Genomic DNA, 16,734 nt, shown 5'->3' on the forward strand with positions numbered 1-16,734 from the left:
TATGGAATCATGTAAAATATTATCCTTGCAGTCAATTTATACTTTTAAATACTATTACAGGGGGGGATATACTATACCAGCTCAATCTTGGTTTAAAAAAAAAAATCATAAATAATTGAATATTTAAACAAGTTTATTCTGATAAAGGGTAGAGTTGTAAGTAGATTAGCATATGGCTGTGTAAGATCAAGGGGTCCTTTTTCCCCTGACATAATCTGCAAAATATTTCCGAATCTGTAAAAGCAAACAACTATAACTATAACCAAAACATAAACACAACATGAGTGAACAGCGAGATACATTGGTGAAAGAATCAATTGCTAAAATAGATTCAATTAATAAGTGGCATCCAAGTAAAACCTTCAATTATTCACTTGAATCTGGGGGGACTGTCCAAGTGAAAACTTTTAAAACCACCATGAATAATCAAACATGGTTTGCTAGAACTTCCACGGTACCAAAAGCTTATCATGATTCACTTGCCAAGTACATTGCGGGAGATTCTGAATACGGTAAAACACATTCTGATTACGAAAAAGAATACATTCATGAAATTACCTCGGTTCAATGTACTTCCTTGAAGCAATATTCCGACGGCTGGAATTATCAAGTTAAAGCAGAGTATGATTTTGGAGCCTTTATTAAGAAAAGAGTATTTTATGAATTAGTAGATATCTATAAAGGCGACGGGTTCATTTATGTAATATCACTGGCAGCCAAACCTGGTAGTGATGAGACAAGTCTGGTTGTTGGAACGTACGACTCGATAGAAAAGGTATCATGGGAAGGTGACAATTTAATGTGGACTATGGCAACAACATCTAATCCAGGTGGACTAATACCTGGTTGGTTAACAAACTTATCCATGCCAGGTGCAATTTCAAAGGATGTTCCAAGCGTCTTGAATTGGATTGGTGGTAAGAATTAGCTTTCAGCAACTTCTTTTCCTAACCAATACTTGACATCATCACCCAAACTATCCAAGAATCCTAAATCCAATACTCCATTAAGTTTGCCTAATAATGACTGTTCCACCTTGGATTCACTATGGCTAGTTTTGTTCTTGTTTTTAATTATTATGATAAACTTGTTATTCTTGTGAATATAATAAAACATCCAATCATTTAACTTGTTGCCTGTAAACTTGTGGAAATATTCATTTAGTTTGTTTGCTTGCATGAAGAATTCCAGTTGCTGAATCAAGAATAAATTAGTCAATTGGTCATGTAAATAGCACATGGCAATTTGGTATCGCGGCGTATCACTAGTTATAGTTGGCAAGTATGGCAAAGAAGTTTGAAAGGAGCCTTCTTGAGGATCTAAAATAACATAAAAGAAATCTTGATCGACTTCAGGAGCAACCTTGTTGGATAATAATCCACGTAAAGAAGATAAACTAGTTTGAATTATGCTTCCACCTTCAGTATTAATATCTTCAATTATAGGATTCAAGTCAAGTTTCAAACCATCATAAAATTCAGTGGTTCCAATATCGGTACTTGGTTCATAGACAAGCATAATATAAATATCACCTTTGCCATATATTATTAGTTGAAATTCTCGTCCTTGTAGGTATACCAGTTTTTTAATGATGGTTCCATTTTCTGTTAATCCTATGATATAATGACCTGCCGGTTCTATCGGATCTTGTTGTTGTTCTTCTTCTTGGATAATGTTGTTAGCAGGGCCAGCATCTCTCATTGAAAAATTTCTCATAAATTGAGGTAAGGATAGCCAAGATACTTCCTCGGTATGTTGCCCTTGTTGTACTTGGTCATTGTTTGATAATGGTGCTTCATTTCCAATAATAGATCTCATCCCATTCATGGTATAATTTAAGGGCAGTACCACTAAACTATTTGTAATATTTACCGGATTCAAAACTTGTAATAATCCCAGAGAATAATCGCTATTATGACTGGCATTATCGCATTCAAAATTTAAGTTCGACATGAATATATTTGTATTGCTAACCTCGTCACTTTTGCCTAATTTATCATGATATTGGTTGAACTCTAGCCAGTTATAAATATCAACTAACGAGTCTTTCGAGACATTTTTGTTAGTCTTGGAATATATCACTCCGTATCTCTTTGTATTTATTCTATCGAAATTGCATACAATCAAACCAGATGCCTTATTCGACAATCTATCTATTTCAAATTCAAGTGCAGGATTTAATGTGATTGACGATTTCTTGAACGTTGCCGAAGGAAGTAACCCCAAAAAACCACGATAATTCAAACTATTAAACCATTCTAATCCCTTAGGAACCTTATACATTTGTTCATTATAATTCAGGACAAATCCATTCCAAAATTCACCAAGTGATTCCTTCAAAGTTCCAATATCTTCATAGTGACGCAACGACTTGTTAAACAAAGTAAATTTTGAATGCGCCTGAGTTATTAGTTCAACTAATTGTTTATTAATGAAATTGGACTTTTTCTCAACAAGTGTAACCGAGCAAGCAAGATAGTACAGGGGTTCTAGTTGAATAACCAATATTGAAGACGCTGAAGATTTAATAATTGTAGGTTCATTCAGTTGACCAAAGGTCTTGGCAAACGAATCAATACCACGAATTAGTCCAATCAATTTAATGTATTCCAAATTTGACTCTTCATGTTTCGGAGCAACGGTTAATACTTGTTTGTATAGTTCTTGATTTGTAGCTGTTGGTTTATCGGGACTTAAAGTTGGGTTGAAAAATAGGAGGTATTTAATATGACCTTGATTTGTATGGTTATGGGAATCAATGTTGTTAATTAGTGGTTGACTTGACCCAATGTTTGGCATATATTGGGAAAAATAACTGGTCATTATATCATAATTTCTACCCAGCTGATTGCTTTGGTGTAAAAGGAGTATTGTTTAGCTTGGTATTTCCCATTTTTCTGTTGTCTGATATTGCGTGTGTGAGCTTGGCACAGTTCGCGCTACCATGTATGGGTATAATCTAGGAGAGAGTAATTCTAAAGCACAGGCTCTATAAAGATTATTAGATGTTTGGTGGTCTCTATAAATCTTTTTTTGGTCATGCTTACAAAGCATCAAGTCTATGAGCCGTGTGAAGTGAGACTTTAGTCTTACTACAATAAACTTTGAGAGAAACTGAGTATGATTCAGGTAGAAAACGTTTGTTGTGTATACAGAGCTAGAACAGGGTAGATGAATAGATTGGTTAAATATATTCAAGAAACCAATAGATCAAGAGGCAAAGATATTTGGATTACCCTATAATCTTTATGATAATTTTATACAATTTTGTTGTTTTTTTGCAACCAAACTATGAAAATATTAATAACCAACAGTCAAAAGTTATCAAAAGAGATGATCTTGACAACTATGTTCCAAACTTATTACATTCAAATATAGAAAATATACACATATCTACTTAATGCAATTACTAAATCATCAGACCAAATTACAAGTAAAGTTAACTACACGAGTAATTTTCATACCGAAATAGTAAATTCCATCATGAAAAGATCCATCAAAAAAAAAAAAAAATGCTAGCATAATTTTCCCCCAAACCAAAACATAACTAGTATAAAGCAGGGTAACACCAATAACCCATACAAAAAAATAGATTAAAGCTGCAAAAAAATGGATGGTAGACAACAAGAGATTGGGGGCGCCCAGGCATTACTTCAGCTTGGATCAAAGGCTGCAGAAGAAGATGAATCAACTTCTTCCATCCCTCCTTTATCAAAGGACTCCTTAGTAACTTCAGCTCAAGGTGGTGAGTCAGATGAGGAATCAAGTAAACATCAGCAACCTCTGAATATTAATGATGCCGTTGAAGCTGCAGTTATGAGATATGTTGGGGGAACTTTGGAGAATTCTGGTTATAGTTCTAAGAAGCAAAAACGTAAACTTACTAACGATGACTATGATTTTAATCAATGGACAGGATTCTTATCTGACAATTTAACTCAAGAGGAATTCACATATACTCCAACCAATAAACCGAAGAAGAAGAAAAAATCAAAAAAGAATCGTGGCATTGATCCTGAACTTGATACTTTAGGTTCAGATCATGACCGGATGGTGGAGGAAGCTTTAAAGGATGCCCGAGAGTTAGCAGAACATGACCAGTTAGTCGAAGATGCTGCCCGAGATTTAGAAAGACACGATCAATTATTACAAGAGGATACAGCAAGCATACCTGCACATCAGGCCCAACAAATATTAGCTGCTGCCAATGCAGTTGTTCAAGAGTCGGATTCTTCCCAAGCTACCAAGAACAAGACATTTGATAGTAATAAGTTCAACCATTTAACTTCAGTTGAGACCTTGGTTGAAGAAGCTAGCTCCCAAGTTATGTCGTGGTATAATTCATTAGAAGGGAAAGCAAGCGGTCCAAGGAGATTTTCCCCTGAAGAACAAAAAGCCGTTGATCATTTCATTGCCGGTTATTGCCATATGAATAAATGGAATAGACAGGATGTATGTAATAGAGTTTGGTCCAATGACCGTAAGAAGGATAACTTTTGGGAGTCGTTAACAAGAATCTTACCTTATAGATCCAGATCTTCTGTATACAAGCATGTTAGACGACAATATCATGTTTTTGATATTAGAGCTCAGTGGAATAAGGCCGATGATGAACTATTACGAAAATTAGCTTTGACGAATGAAGGTAAATGGAAACAAATTGGAGAAATTATGGGGAGAATGCCTGAAGATTGTCGTGATAGATGGAGAAACTATGTTAAATGTGGTGAAGCAAGATCAGCAAATAAATGGACAGAGCAAGAAGAAGAACAATTGAAAGAAGTGGTTAACGAGATCTTAACTAGTGAAACTAGTGATAATATCAATTGGACAATCGTTAGTGAAAGAATGAAAGGTACCAGATCAAGAATCCAATGTAGATATAAGTGGGCAAAATTAATCAGACGTGAAGCAGGCATGAGAAGTTCATACATGTCAGAAAAGACTAAAGCGTGGTTAATTGGTAAGATTCAGCAGTTAAATGTGGAAAGCATTGATCATATTACTTGGGATTATATTACTAAAGCATACGAGAAGGATATATCCAGAGAAGTATTACCAAAGGATAAGTATGATTGGCAAGCAATTGATTTTCAAGTTGTGTTTGAAAAGCTAAAAATGGGGGTAAAGGATCATAAACGTATGAAGTTTAATGATTTATTAGATAAACTAGGAGAGAGATATAATTTGGAAAGACTGACGGTACAACCGACACAAGAAGATCATGAATTACCGAAAAGTATAGGCAAGACCAAAAAATCAAAGCACAAGTCACGCATGGATAATAATAATTTTGATGACCCTGCCTCAATTGCAACTGCAGCTGTTGCTGCTGTTTCTGCAGGCGTAGACGAAGAAGATGCGAAGCAACAAGAATATAGCTTATGGAGGTAAGCCGCGCAAGTATTTAGACTTACATAGAAGCGACTTAAATACAAATTATGCACTTGTTCTTAACACCGTAGGACTCTAAATAGATCTTATTTATACTGTCAAACAATTATGAATTAGTCTCGGGTCATGTTGCAAAAATGGGAACTTTTTGGGCACGACTTCGTATTTCGGAGGATTGTCTGAAAAAAAAAAAAATGAAGTCAATTACATATTACTAACAACTGTTCTATGTTATCACAAGTATTCTCACTAAGAGGCCACTCTAGTTCAATCACATATATCTTGCCACTAGCAAATGAATTAATATCAGCGGATTCAAATGGTCAATTAATACGTTGGAGCTTGTCAACAAGACGACCAATTAATTCCTGGAAAGCTCATAATGATAGCATACTTACCCTAATTAAATTACCCAATGGCCACATTCTTAGTCATTCGAGAGATTCACACATAAAAATATGGAATGACACAACCGAAGTGTTTAATATGCCTGTGAATTCATTAAATTTTTCCAATGTTGTAATGTTGAAGAATTATTTGATAACTCCTGCTACTACTGATGCCAACAATTTTGATGTGTATCAGTTGGACCATAAGGACAGTTATGAAATCACCCGAGTCATTACAAGCTTCAATGGGTACAAACTAGTAAATAACAATGGTATCACTGATGATTACGGTGGCAGGAACGATCTTGGTATAATTATGAAAATGTTGGTCATTGATAACATACTATACGTTGGTTATGAATCGGGCGATTTACTAGCATTAAACATTGACTTCGAACCGCCAATTATTATAACGAAAGCAAATGACGCACCCAGTACTGGAAAGCTTTCAGCTTTCTTAAAACAATCAAAGACAGTAATTAACAGGGACCCCAAAATAACACTTGTTGATCATATAAATATCCATGCCCCAAATCCAATTATTTCATTGTCGCATAGTAATAACCACATAATTGCTGGATCAACTACAAATAAACTATCATTAGATCATGATATATTAAAGTTGAATAACTCGGGTATTCAATCGATATTACCAACTCATAAAGTATTGCTAATTGGGTATTGGAATGGAATAATTGAAGGGTATAGCGATAACCAGTGTGTGTTTACAAACAAGAGACAACTACCAAGAGTCAATATTTTGGATTCAAATAAAGGCAATGCTAAACAGGAAAACTCTCTTTTAGTTAAATTAACATTTATGGTGAGTAGAGATAAAATAGAACTGAAGGCAGTGTCTAAATATTCAATCAAACAAAAGTTTACTGATCAAGAATTAGTATTTGTTGGTTTTGAAGATGGAACTATATATGTTTATATAGTGAGTTGATATTCCTGGTAATATTAATTGGTATATCATTACCAGACGTACCTCATAGACTGATAGACTACTACGTTACTATACTGTCGCTCCCTCTCTCTCTTTATTTGTGTGTTTGTTTGTTTTTTATTTATTTATTTATTATCTATAAATACTTAAAAAATAATGAGGTTAGCTATATGTAACTCCTTCTTCAAAAAAACCTGAATTTCTCTTATTGTTATAATAAGATCTTCTTTTTTGTTTACTATTAGCCCCATTAGAAGAACCACCACTTGGAGTTCTGCGAGAATTATTGGAATAATTATTATTATTATTATTATTGTTGTTGTTGTTATTGTAATGCCCATTGTTGTTTCCTCCCAGGTTATTACGTTGGTCTCGTCTATTATCATAGCTATTCATACGACGATGTCCTTGACCTTGGTTATTGTCAAACCCATTCATATGACGATGGCCTTGACCTTGGCCTTGACCTGGACCTTGGTTATTATCATAACTAATCATACGACGATGCCCTTGTCCTTGTCCACCACGGTTATTATTTTCAAAGTCATTTCCAAAATTTCTTGATAAAGGTCTTTGTTTAACATCAGTTGGTTTTGGCAAATTTGCAATGTTATTATTAACCTGTGGTTTCTTAGGTAATGATATTGGATTTGAAACAAATTCTCCTGAATCAATTCTTATGGAGTTACGTTTGTTTCTGTTATTGTTCCGTCTCTTCAGAGCATTTCTGGATAACTGACTTTCTTCTTGGTGCAATTCTGGAGAGTGCACTAAAGTTACATCATCATCAAATGAGGTACTATCGTCATGTAAAACTTCATGCGCTTGACCTAAAATTTCATCCAAATCGACTAAAATGTTTTCTTTTTCTTCAATCTTTTCTTGTAAATCAGGATGTTTTGCAACCAATTCAGTAATAACTTCAGTTGTTTGAGTCAACACTTGCTTGCTCTCTTGCCCGTGTAACTTGGCAACCTTACTTAAATTGGTTAAAATCGTTAATATTCGGTTATTCTTATTAACGTAGATATTATCAATGTGCTGTCTCTTGTTGGATAATGAATCAAGCAAAGTATCGAAATCTTTTTCGTTGGAACTCAAACTTTCCAGTAAATTCTTGAAATTGGCTTCATTACTCAATTTATATTGTTCCAATTGTGAAGTTAATTTGTTAATTTCTTGTTGGAAATGATTCTTGTATTCCTTTTGCAGGGAAATTAAAGCATCGTAACTAATTTTTAATCGTTCGTATTCTGCAGTAGAAACATTACTTGATTCAGTAAGGTTTTCACATCTGATTTTTAAATTCTTGTTATTTAAATTCAAGGAATCGTTTGCACTTGCCAATTCATTATATTGATCTTCTAAATCAGCAATTCTTCGCTCCTTACGTTTAAGCAACGCACTCAACATATCATTTTCGTGTTTATTATTAGCTAATTGGTCAACAAATGAATCATTTTTTTGAGATACAATAGAAAACTTCTTTGTTAACTCTTCATGCGATTGTTTAAGTGTAGTCAATTCTTCTGTTAACTTGTCAATGGTTTGATGTAATGAATCAATCACTTTGGTGGAAGTGCTCGAAACATTGATGTTAGGGTCAACCATGGTAACGTATACGTGTCGTTAAAATGTGGCTATTTCAAGGAGGTTAAATAGAATGTGGTCTGTGTATATATCTGTTTAAAAGTATAGTGCCGGGAAAAACGGTTCGTGGTTATGAATGGTGTTGTTACCAAGAATTATCCCCCCTTGAACTTCCTTAAATAGAATTAGTTACACTCGTTGAAAATTTGGGAGAAAGGCAACAAAAAAATTTTGATTTGTTTTTGTTTACGTTTTCGTTAATTAAACGACTGCTTTTTGCACGTGATACAATACTTAAATCGGATGCACAACAAATCATCAACAGAAACACTCATTAACTAGTGAGGGCATACTTACTTTGCTCGTTTATTAAGTTGTGGTTCGATTATTGTTATGCGTTGTATTAGTATAATCTTTGATTCACGTACATATGGAGTAAAAGTCTCTCCAGCTCTGCCTCTCTTACACGGATTTATTACGCGTTTGGTAAATTGATAAAGTCCGAGGTGCTAACGGCAAATACGGTTCCCAAATAATATCTACACTAGTACAGATTTACTGGTACAAAATTCCTAGAACTTTTCTTAAATATTAGTAAAAGGTTTCTGGATTTATTTATTGGTTGGCTAAATTGACTTTAGATTCTGAAATGTAAACCCAGATTTTCAAAGGAATTTGCAATTTTTCTAGTAAATGTCAATAACTATGAACAATCAAATATGGTTCTCCTTTTTTTTTGCTTGAACAAAGTAAAGTTCACAACGCTTACCTAATTTATGACATTCGATTCAAGCTCAATTAAATAAGCGCGAGAGTAACTTGTACCTATCGAATTTAGTACAGATCACCTTAATTCCTTTGCCTATTCATCCCAGAGCCACATGTGCCACCACACCAAATAATATTAGTTAGAAGAGATCTATATCAACTAACCAAGATTGCTACCATATATATATATATATATATATAGCAAAATATTTGTATTGTGGCATGAGCGGAGATTCGCTAACACTTTTCTTTTTTTTTATTTTGCATTTTTGCATATTCAACTCCGCATGGTCGTAATTCGACTCGAATTTGTTGGGTGCGTGAAATGTTACAGCGTGCATTGTAGTGGAACGGAGGGGATAGTGTGTTATATCAAGATTTGACCGTTTTTATATAATTAGTAGCCTAACAACGCGGCTTAGCCCGGATATGTACGGAATTATAAAATGTGTCAATAAGAAATGCGGAAAAAAAGAGGGGAAGAACGAATATTCAACTAGGCGGAAATCGGTTGTTGTTTATTTCTGCGGATCACGTTTCCGTGTTCTACCGGGAAAAATAAATTTTCCGTGTGTAGTTCTAAACATCACCATTGACAGCAGGAGGGGGGAAAGGACGCGCGAATGAGATGGGACGAAGATGTCATAATAGATAAGAAACCTTTCGGTAGTATCAATCACACTTATAATTGACCTTTCAATCCTGTGCAATTAGTAAATCATGATAGTTGCGTGCCCCCCCCTGCATGGACATGTATAATGCATGTAAGACATTTTAAAACTTTGAATAGTAATTGGTTCATTTCGTAAATCAGAAAATTCCACAAAGTTAAATTTTTTTTTTTCAAATCTTTTTATATTTAAGGTTTATCAAAGAACCTTCTTTTTTAGTCAGAACTCAATTAGCTTGTTTCCTCTGTGAACGATAAGTTTGTATTTATTTCTTCATATTTCCTAGCATTATGTCATCGTCAAAAGTTCAATATCCGTATGTATTTGTTTCTCCTTACCTTGGCCCCAATATGCCAAAATACTCAAACAATAGATTACTAACCAAATCTCGCTAGATTCTGGTATGGTGGTGCATCAAGTATGGCTGCATGTATGGTAACTCATCCTCTAGACTTGGCAAAGGTTCGATTACAAACTGCTTCTGAACGTGGTCAAGGATTAGTCAGTATGATTTACCAAATAATAACCAAAGAAGGACCAACAAAAATTTATTCTGGATTAACTGCTTCATTGTTAAGACAAGCCACTTACTCAACTGCAAGATTTGGGATCTATGAATGGTTAAAAGACCAATATATTGAAAGTACCAATAATACCAAACCTGGAACTATGATTTTATTACCAATGTCAATGCTTGCTGGTGGTTTAGGTGGTTTGATTGGTAATCCAGCTGATGTTGTTAACATTAGAATGCAAAATGATAACACATTACCCGTGGAACAAAGAAGAAACTACCGTAATGCATTTGACGGTCTTTATAAGATTTGTCGTGATGAAAGCCCAGCTTCATTGTTTAGAGGGTTAATGCCAAATTTAGTTAGAGGTGTATTAATGACCGCATCCCAAGTTGCAACCTATGATATTGCCAAAACTTTCTTGGTTGACCAATTAAATCTTGATCCAACCAAGAAAACAACTCATTTTGGTGCTTCTTTAATTGCCGGATTGGTTGCAACCACTGTATGTTCTCCTGCCGATGTTGTGAAGACCAGAATCATGAACAGTAAAGGGTCCGGTGGAAGTGCTGTTACTATTTTAACCACTGCCGTCAAAAATGAAGGTGTTGGTTTCATGTTCAGAGGTTGGTTACCTTCGTTCATTAGATTGGGACCTCACACGATTGTTACCTTCCTTGTGTTGGAACAATTGAGAAAATACAGAGTTGGGATGTAATAATTATCACTAGTGTAATTTTTTTCTTTCTTCAATTATATAGAGGTTTTAATATGGATATTTATTAAGCATTACACTGTCATTGTAAGATAAAATCGTATATTATATTATTTTTTGCTATGTATAGATTTATGGATTAATAAAATTGAGCCGGTTCTAATATGTTATTGAACTTGCATAAACTGTTTCTATGCCAAGTTTGAAGACTGGCTTAAACTTCAATATTATCCAATTCAGCCTTTTCAAATGCTTCAGCTTCAGCTTCCAAGATGTATGGAATCAAGTAATGATCATCTTCTTCTGGCTTAACAGCCTTGTCAGCTGGTAATAATTGATGGGTCAAAGCAAGTTGATGGGCAGTAAGAATTCTGTAGTTTCTAGCGTAACTTAAGTCTTCTGGCAATCTACGGATAGCAGTTTGCATAACAGGAGTTTCTTCCATAAGTAAATCGTTATATCTAAACATACAAGTTAGTACAAGTTTCAATGGTAAGTTCTCATATGTTTTGAACATACTTTAATCCCATTTGTCTGTAACCAGAGAATGAGGTGAAAAGTTGGGAAAGAGGAATGAGGACTCTTGACAAGACAGGTCTTGACCTGATAAAATCACAGGTCTTAACAATGGATGTAATAGAAGCCATGTTGTTGTTAATAACTGATGTGTAATCTTAACAGAACTTGCTAACTAATATTTCAACTTAATTTTAAGTGAGAGAAAAAAAAAAAGGTCAGTAAAGACAAATTCTGAGGGTTCTATTGGCTAAGTTCAACTTCCTAATCCGGCAATATGAGGAAACGCGATAAAACACGAAAAAAAAACACAAATATCTACTATATTATTTTCTATGAACTATTTCTATGAACTTTGCAAACTAATAATCATATTCATTAGAAGCCTTACCGCTTGTATTTGGAAAACCAACCTTTTCCAAAATACTCAATGCACCGTCAGTTTTAACCAATTCCAATAATTCTTCATTCTTACATAAAAGCAAACCTTGAACACCGCAAGAGTTAATACCTAACTTATCCTTATATTTTCCGGATGAACGTGGAACCATTAACATATACTGTGGAGTAAATATGAAATTATAGGAAATATGATCTTGTTTATGCTCTCTTGATACTGTCAATGATCTTTGTAAAAGGGACACAAAATATAACGAAAGGTCATCCTCTGTAATGTCTTCAGATTGACCTGGTAATCTAGCAACAAAATGGGCAAATGGTAAATCAGAATTTTGTAATGGTTCTTCACGCACATTAGGAATAAAGGCATGGGAAGTACTGGATAATATATCACTATATGCCTTAAAATTTTGACTTGGTGGCAAGGTCATGAATTGAATATGCTTATGAGGTTGAGAAGCTCCACTTTCTGGACCACAATTGTAGAATGCAAACCAATCTTCTGTTGGTTTCAATTTCCGTAATTGAAGTAAAATGTTATAAGTAGACAATAATTCAGTACCTGTTAAGGGAGAATTCTGTGATTTGAATTCACGAGTAATCAACATAAAATGTTTAGGAACAACTGGAAATTTGTTAAATACTAGTCTGAATTCATCTTTAGCTCCAAACTTTTCAACTATTGTCAATTCTGGCTCGGGTTTAGCAAAAGGATTAGATTTTTCAGATCCCTGTTCAGGTCTATGCATGAGCGATTTTAACAAGGTGGTTTGGATATCAACCGTTGAGTTCCCGACCTTAATGTGTTCGATTTCATCAACTGCAGAATCACCATTGAATAATATGTGTCCATTATTAATTGCTTCCTCGTACTTAGAAGAAAGGATATCGTAGAAATCGTCCTTTATGTTGTAGTTTGACATTGTTTGTTGGTAGACTTGATTGGTGAGTAAAATAGGTTGCTTAGTCAATGTTCTAGTTTTTTTTTATTTTTTTTTATTTTTCACCGCCGCCACACCGCATACTTCCCTTACATAATTTTTCAGTACAATTACATCAATTAGAACTAGAACAGAGGGAAATTTCCCATCACTTGCATGTTCGCAACTTGCAATGACTTAAATGCAATATTAAGAGGTAAGTCTATAAAACCAAGAGAGTTGTCTTTATTATCACTTGACATTAATGGCTTTTAATGTTATTATTACTCATTTTGCAGCAACTTTTTATAGTCTTTTTGAATCCCCATGTTTATTTCTTTATCTATTCTATAAAATAGGCAAATCTATAATTCCCCAACTATAGGGATCTTCCACTTTAAGCCCTCCTTGTCATAAGAACATCTACGAACATGAGTCAAAGCTTCTGGACTTTTACTATCACCCTCCTCCTCATTAGAATCATTCCAATCCATTTCAAAATCACCAAACCTGTTTATAAATTGGCGACGTTGATATATAGTAGTAAATTTAAAGTATCTCTTCTTAAATTTGCTATTATAATAAAAATCAGCATACTTCATTAGTAACTTTTCGTCGTACCCTGAAAAAGTTCCCGGGAGCAGAACACTGTCCTGCAGCAACTCCAGGTCACCTGTGCAATCTTGTAGCTTATGATACCGATTGCTGATTACGAAGGGATCCCCTCCTCCGTAATAGTTTGGAACACACTGAATATTTGGATCATCGGGGCAACCACCATTTTGAACAAAATTCAATGCTTTGTATAAATTCTTGAGCAAAATATTTACAAAGTATTTGTAATTAGTTTCCTTTACCGTGTAGTACATCAAGTCATAATCATTGTAAAGTAGTGTTGGTTGTGAAATATCAATAAAATAGATCAGAAATCCAGATTTAAGGTACAACCCAATTTCTTCCATAGTAAGTTGAACTTTCCTTAACTTAGGTAGTAGTTGAACCCTACCTTCTAAATCTGCTCTCTTGGGTTGAATGGGCGGAACTTTAAATTCACCAATTTTAAGAAAACAAAACTGATTCTTGGGCAATATCTCATTGATATTAGTAGGTGGATAAAATGTTTGAACAACAACTTTCCCGTCTTCATTTGCATATTTGATCTCAAATTTAGTTGTTCCCAAACCACTTCCGTGCTTCACAGCCAATCCTATATTCAAGTTATAATTTCCTGGTGGTAACCAAATTGCTTTTGAATATGACAACAAATATGTTCTATTTATTTCAACAAAGTGGTTGTACACATAGTTTGAAGGTTCATCAATTCTATAGTCCGAATATTCTGCATATAACCTCTTATTCTTCAATACAGAATAGACATATTTCCATGAATCCTTAACAAACATGCAATTCAATGGGTTACCAACTTCACTAACTCCATTATCAACTAGTCCTAACCGTGATGCTACCACCATTCTTGCATCATACCTAAATGTGTCTAAACTTTTAATGTAAGGTTTGAGCCAAGGAAGAATTTTAACGAGAATGCCAATGATATCCTCTCCAAAAACTGAAATAATTTTATTGTAAAACAAATCATTGTAAAGGAGATAAAAGTGGGAGTTAACATATTTCAAGGACGAAGTTGGCTCCATTTGGAGCAACTTAATCTGTATTTCTAGTGGCAAATTAGAAAGCATTATCAGATTATCTTCGTAACAGCTCCACCCTTAATTCTTCAAGTACTTCAGACCAATTATACAATAAATGAAAGAGGGCAAGCTAATATTTTAATAGAATGAAGTTATGACTGGTTGCTTGCTATCATAAATGTTGCATGCTTTGGCAAAACTTATCTGAACTTTATTTTTAGTGAAATAGATCCGGCATATTGAAAAAGCGCGGCTCGAAGTGGTTCTGCCTCGGCAAAAAAACCCCACATAAAAAGTTTCATTGAAATTGCTACAATGTTCTTCTCTGTTAAGTAAAATCATAATTCAAACGGCAAGTTGATGGAGAAGCAGACAGATATATTTTAGAGCTTCTTATTACAGCTATTGCAATAGCAGTTGCGGAATGTAAGCCTTCATAGAGTTTATTAAGACATATAGTAGTGCAACATAAACGAAACTAAGTCTCATTTATATATAGCATTTCCTTATAAACATGCTAAATAATAAAGATTAGAGTTAATTCAGTTTTGGCCTGACCGAATATATAGTACCAGGTGATCTGTTTTACACTGTTCCGTTGTGCTCTATATACTGGAATATTATACAAATTGAATGAAAAATATTTAACCACGTGACGTCGAATATTCGAGAATAAACTTTCGTAGCAGCAAACCCAACATGGAGGGCGAAAAAAAAACCCATGCCCAACCGCTACGTTCATACATAATTCTATTTCATTTCATTCAACTCAATTAAAACAAAAACACACCCATTGAACTTGTTAAATCGAAATGAGCACCCAAACTCCTAGTGTATTATGGGCACAGCGTTCCAGCGCTGACGAAGCCTCCAAGAACATTTTATATGTCACTATTGAAGTTCTTGACCCAATTGATGTTAAATATGACTTAACTTCAAGCAATTTGAAATTCGAGGCCAATTCTTCTGATAAGAAGATCCACTACAATTTAAACATAGATTTCTTTGATGAAGTAGATCCCGAGAATTCCCATGTTAATGTAACTGGTTCTCATTATTTCATGGTAATTAGAAAGAAAACTGCCAAGGAAGAATACTGGCCAAGATTAACCAAAGAAAAATTAAAGTATCACTATATTCACACTGATTTTGAAAAGTGGGTCGATGAAGATGAACAAGATGAAGCCCCAGAACCAAATGAAGACGTAGGTGGCCTCGATTTCGCTCAAATGTTGCAAGGAGCTGGTGGAGCTGGAGGAGCTGGAGGAGCTGGCCTTCCAGCTGGCCTTCCAGCTGGTTTCGACATAAACAGTTTGGCCAGCCAATTAGGTCAAGCAGGAGGTGCTGGTTTCGATAGTCATGATCAAGAAGACTATGATGATGAAGAAGAAGATGATGATGAGAACGCTGAGGCAGAAATCGCCAAATAAGGTCCGTTAATGTTTTTGGGCGATAGGGAGGCTGAAGTTTTGCCCTTTGTATAGCTATCTAGAGTAATTATTTCGACCCATTTCATAAATATATACTGCAATTGGATTTTAGACTCTTCAGATATTAAACTCATTGCAGGGCTTGAATCATTCACTTTGTTGATCATTGCTCGCCAAAGAATAGGAATTGAAGTTGTTTCAGGTACACCAGTTGAATCATTAATAATAACCCTAAAACCATACACCACATGATTTTTGAACCAGTAATGACACAATTCATTTAATTTTCTTGCAGATTCACATTGACCAATCGTCAATTGCATTGACTCACTGTCATTACCATGTTTTATAAAGTGGTTGAATAGTCCATATAGTGCCACTGTTATGCTGCCTAGTTTCAAGCAGTCATGATGCAAATCTTCCAACAATACCTCGACAAATGCATACATGTCAGACCATTTATCGATTTTAACCAACTTTATTTTATCAATCCAGTTGATGATTTTTGGAGTAAGATAACTATTATTAAATTGAAGTTCAGCTGTCACTGCGTCTGGTACTAGAACATACCTTAACGACGGAGCTTCAATTGGCGAACTTTGATCACATTCCAATAGTTTAATAATAAATTCTTCTAATGTGACATTTTCGTTGTAATAGGATAGCATTAGCTCTAGCTAACATGAACCTATTTGCTATGGGGGGTTTATCCTTGTCTGTTATTTAAGTCAAAAGGGTTTCGATAAAATGGTCGTGCATAAACGCTAATTTTCTAACATGGTCGGAAAAAAAAATTGGTGAAAAATTCTTCATCTTTCTAAGTTGATTT

General features: G+C 34.6%; 10 protein-coding genes across 10 annotated transcripts; 5 read left to right on the forward strand and 5 right to left on the reverse strand. All coding sequences in view use genetic code 12, as the record gives it.

The window, feature by feature from the left end:
- Nucleotides 1-258: 258 nt before the first annotated feature.
- Nucleotides 259-2,544, reverse strand: SPAPADRAFT_63413 (uncharacterized protein; the record flags this gene model as incomplete). Its single annotated transcript, XM_007377484.1, has 1 exon — nucleotides 259-2,544. One exon carries the CDS (start codon nucleotides 1,951-1,953, stop codon nucleotides 925-927), a length of 1,029 nt encoding a protein of 342 aa, XP_007377546.1.
- On the forward strand, nucleotides 281-928 carry SPAPADRAFT_143874 (uncharacterized protein; the record flags this gene model as incomplete). The annotated part of the gene is made up of 1 exon (XM_007377485.1): nucleotides 281-928. One exon carries the CDS (start codon nucleotides 281-283, stop codon nucleotides 926-928), a length of 648 nt encoding a protein of 215 aa, XP_007377547.1.
- A 1,065-nt stretch (nucleotides 2,545-3,609) lies between the features above and the next one.
- On the forward strand, nucleotides 3,610-5,394 carry SPAPADRAFT_52649 (uncharacterized protein; the record flags this gene model as incomplete). Its single annotated transcript, XM_007377486.1, has 1 exon — nucleotides 3,610-5,394. The coding sequence occupies one exon, from the start codon at nucleotides 3,610-3,612 to the stop codon at nucleotides 5,392-5,394; it is 1,785 nt and encodes a 594-aa protein (XP_007377548.1).
- A 215-nt stretch (nucleotides 5,395-5,609) lies between these two features.
- On the forward strand, nucleotides 5,610-6,758 carry SPAPADRAFT_63415 (uncharacterized protein; the record flags this gene model as incomplete). The annotated part of the gene is made up of 1 exon (XM_007377487.1): nucleotides 5,610-6,758. One exon carries the CDS (start codon nucleotides 5,881-5,883, stop codon nucleotides 6,730-6,732), a length of 852 nt encoding a protein of 283 aa, XP_007377549.1.
- A 120-nt stretch (nucleotides 6,759-6,878) lies between these two features.
- On the reverse strand, nucleotides 6,879-8,343 carry SHE3 (She3p; the record flags this gene model as incomplete). Its single annotated transcript, XM_007377488.1, has 2 exons — nucleotides 6,879-6,970; nucleotides 6,993-8,343. The coding sequence occupies 2 exons, from the start codon at nucleotides 8,341-8,343 to the stop codon at nucleotides 6,879-6,881; spliced, it is 1,443 nt and encodes a 480-aa protein (XP_007377550.1).
- A 1,636-nt stretch (nucleotides 8,344-9,979) lies between these two features.
- SPAPADRAFT_63417 (uncharacterized protein) lies at nucleotides 9,980-11,069 on the forward strand (the record flags this gene model as incomplete). The annotated part of the gene is made up of 2 exons (XM_007377489.1): nucleotides 9,980-10,077; nucleotides 10,157-11,069. 2 exons carry the CDS (start codon nucleotides 10,052-10,054, stop codon nucleotides 10,992-10,994), a joined length of 864 nt encoding a protein of 287 aa, XP_007377551.1.
- Nucleotides 11,041-11,697, reverse strand: QCR7 (ubiquinol--cytochrome-c reductase subunit 7; the record flags this gene model as incomplete). The annotated part of the gene is made up of 2 exons (XM_007377490.1): nucleotides 11,041-11,452; nucleotides 11,511-11,697. 2 exons carry the CDS (start codon nucleotides 11,636-11,638, stop codon nucleotides 11,206-11,208), a joined length of 375 nt encoding a protein of 124 aa, XP_007377552.1.
- A 112-nt stretch (nucleotides 11,698-11,809) lies between these two features.
- APA2 (bifunctional AP-4-A phosphorylase/ADP sulfurylase) lies at nucleotides 11,810-12,853 on the reverse strand (the record flags this gene model as incomplete). The annotated part of the gene is made up of 1 exon (XM_007377491.1): nucleotides 11,810-12,853. The coding sequence occupies one exon, from the start codon at nucleotides 12,827-12,829 to the stop codon at nucleotides 11,870-11,872; it is 960 nt and encodes a 319-aa protein (XP_007377553.1).
- Nucleotides 12,854-13,145: 292 nt separating this feature from the next.
- SPAPADRAFT_63421 (uncharacterized protein) lies at nucleotides 13,146-14,671 on the reverse strand (the record flags this gene model as incomplete). Its single annotated transcript, XM_007377492.1, has 1 exon — nucleotides 13,146-14,671. The coding sequence occupies one exon, from the start codon at nucleotides 14,476-14,478 to the stop codon at nucleotides 13,192-13,194; it is 1,287 nt and encodes a 428-aa protein (XP_007377554.1).
- Nucleotides 14,672-14,802: 131 nt separating this feature from the next.
- Nucleotides 14,803-16,605, forward strand: SBA1 (Hsp90 cochaperone; the record flags this gene model as incomplete). Its single annotated transcript, XM_007377493.1, has 1 exon — nucleotides 14,803-16,605. A coding segment is annotated over one exon (313 nt), but the record flags the coding sequence as incomplete, so codon positions are not given.
- Between the last annotated feature and the right edge of the window lie 129 nt (nucleotides 16,606-16,734).

This window comes from Spathaspora passalidarum, assembly GCF_000223485.1.
Source record: "Spathaspora passalidarum NRRL Y-27907 unplaced genomic scaffold SPAPAscaffold_7, whole genome shotgun sequence".
NCBI classification, from domain to species: Eukaryota; Fungi; Ascomycota; class Pichiomycetes; order Serinales; family Debaryomycetaceae; genus Spathaspora; species Spathaspora passalidarum.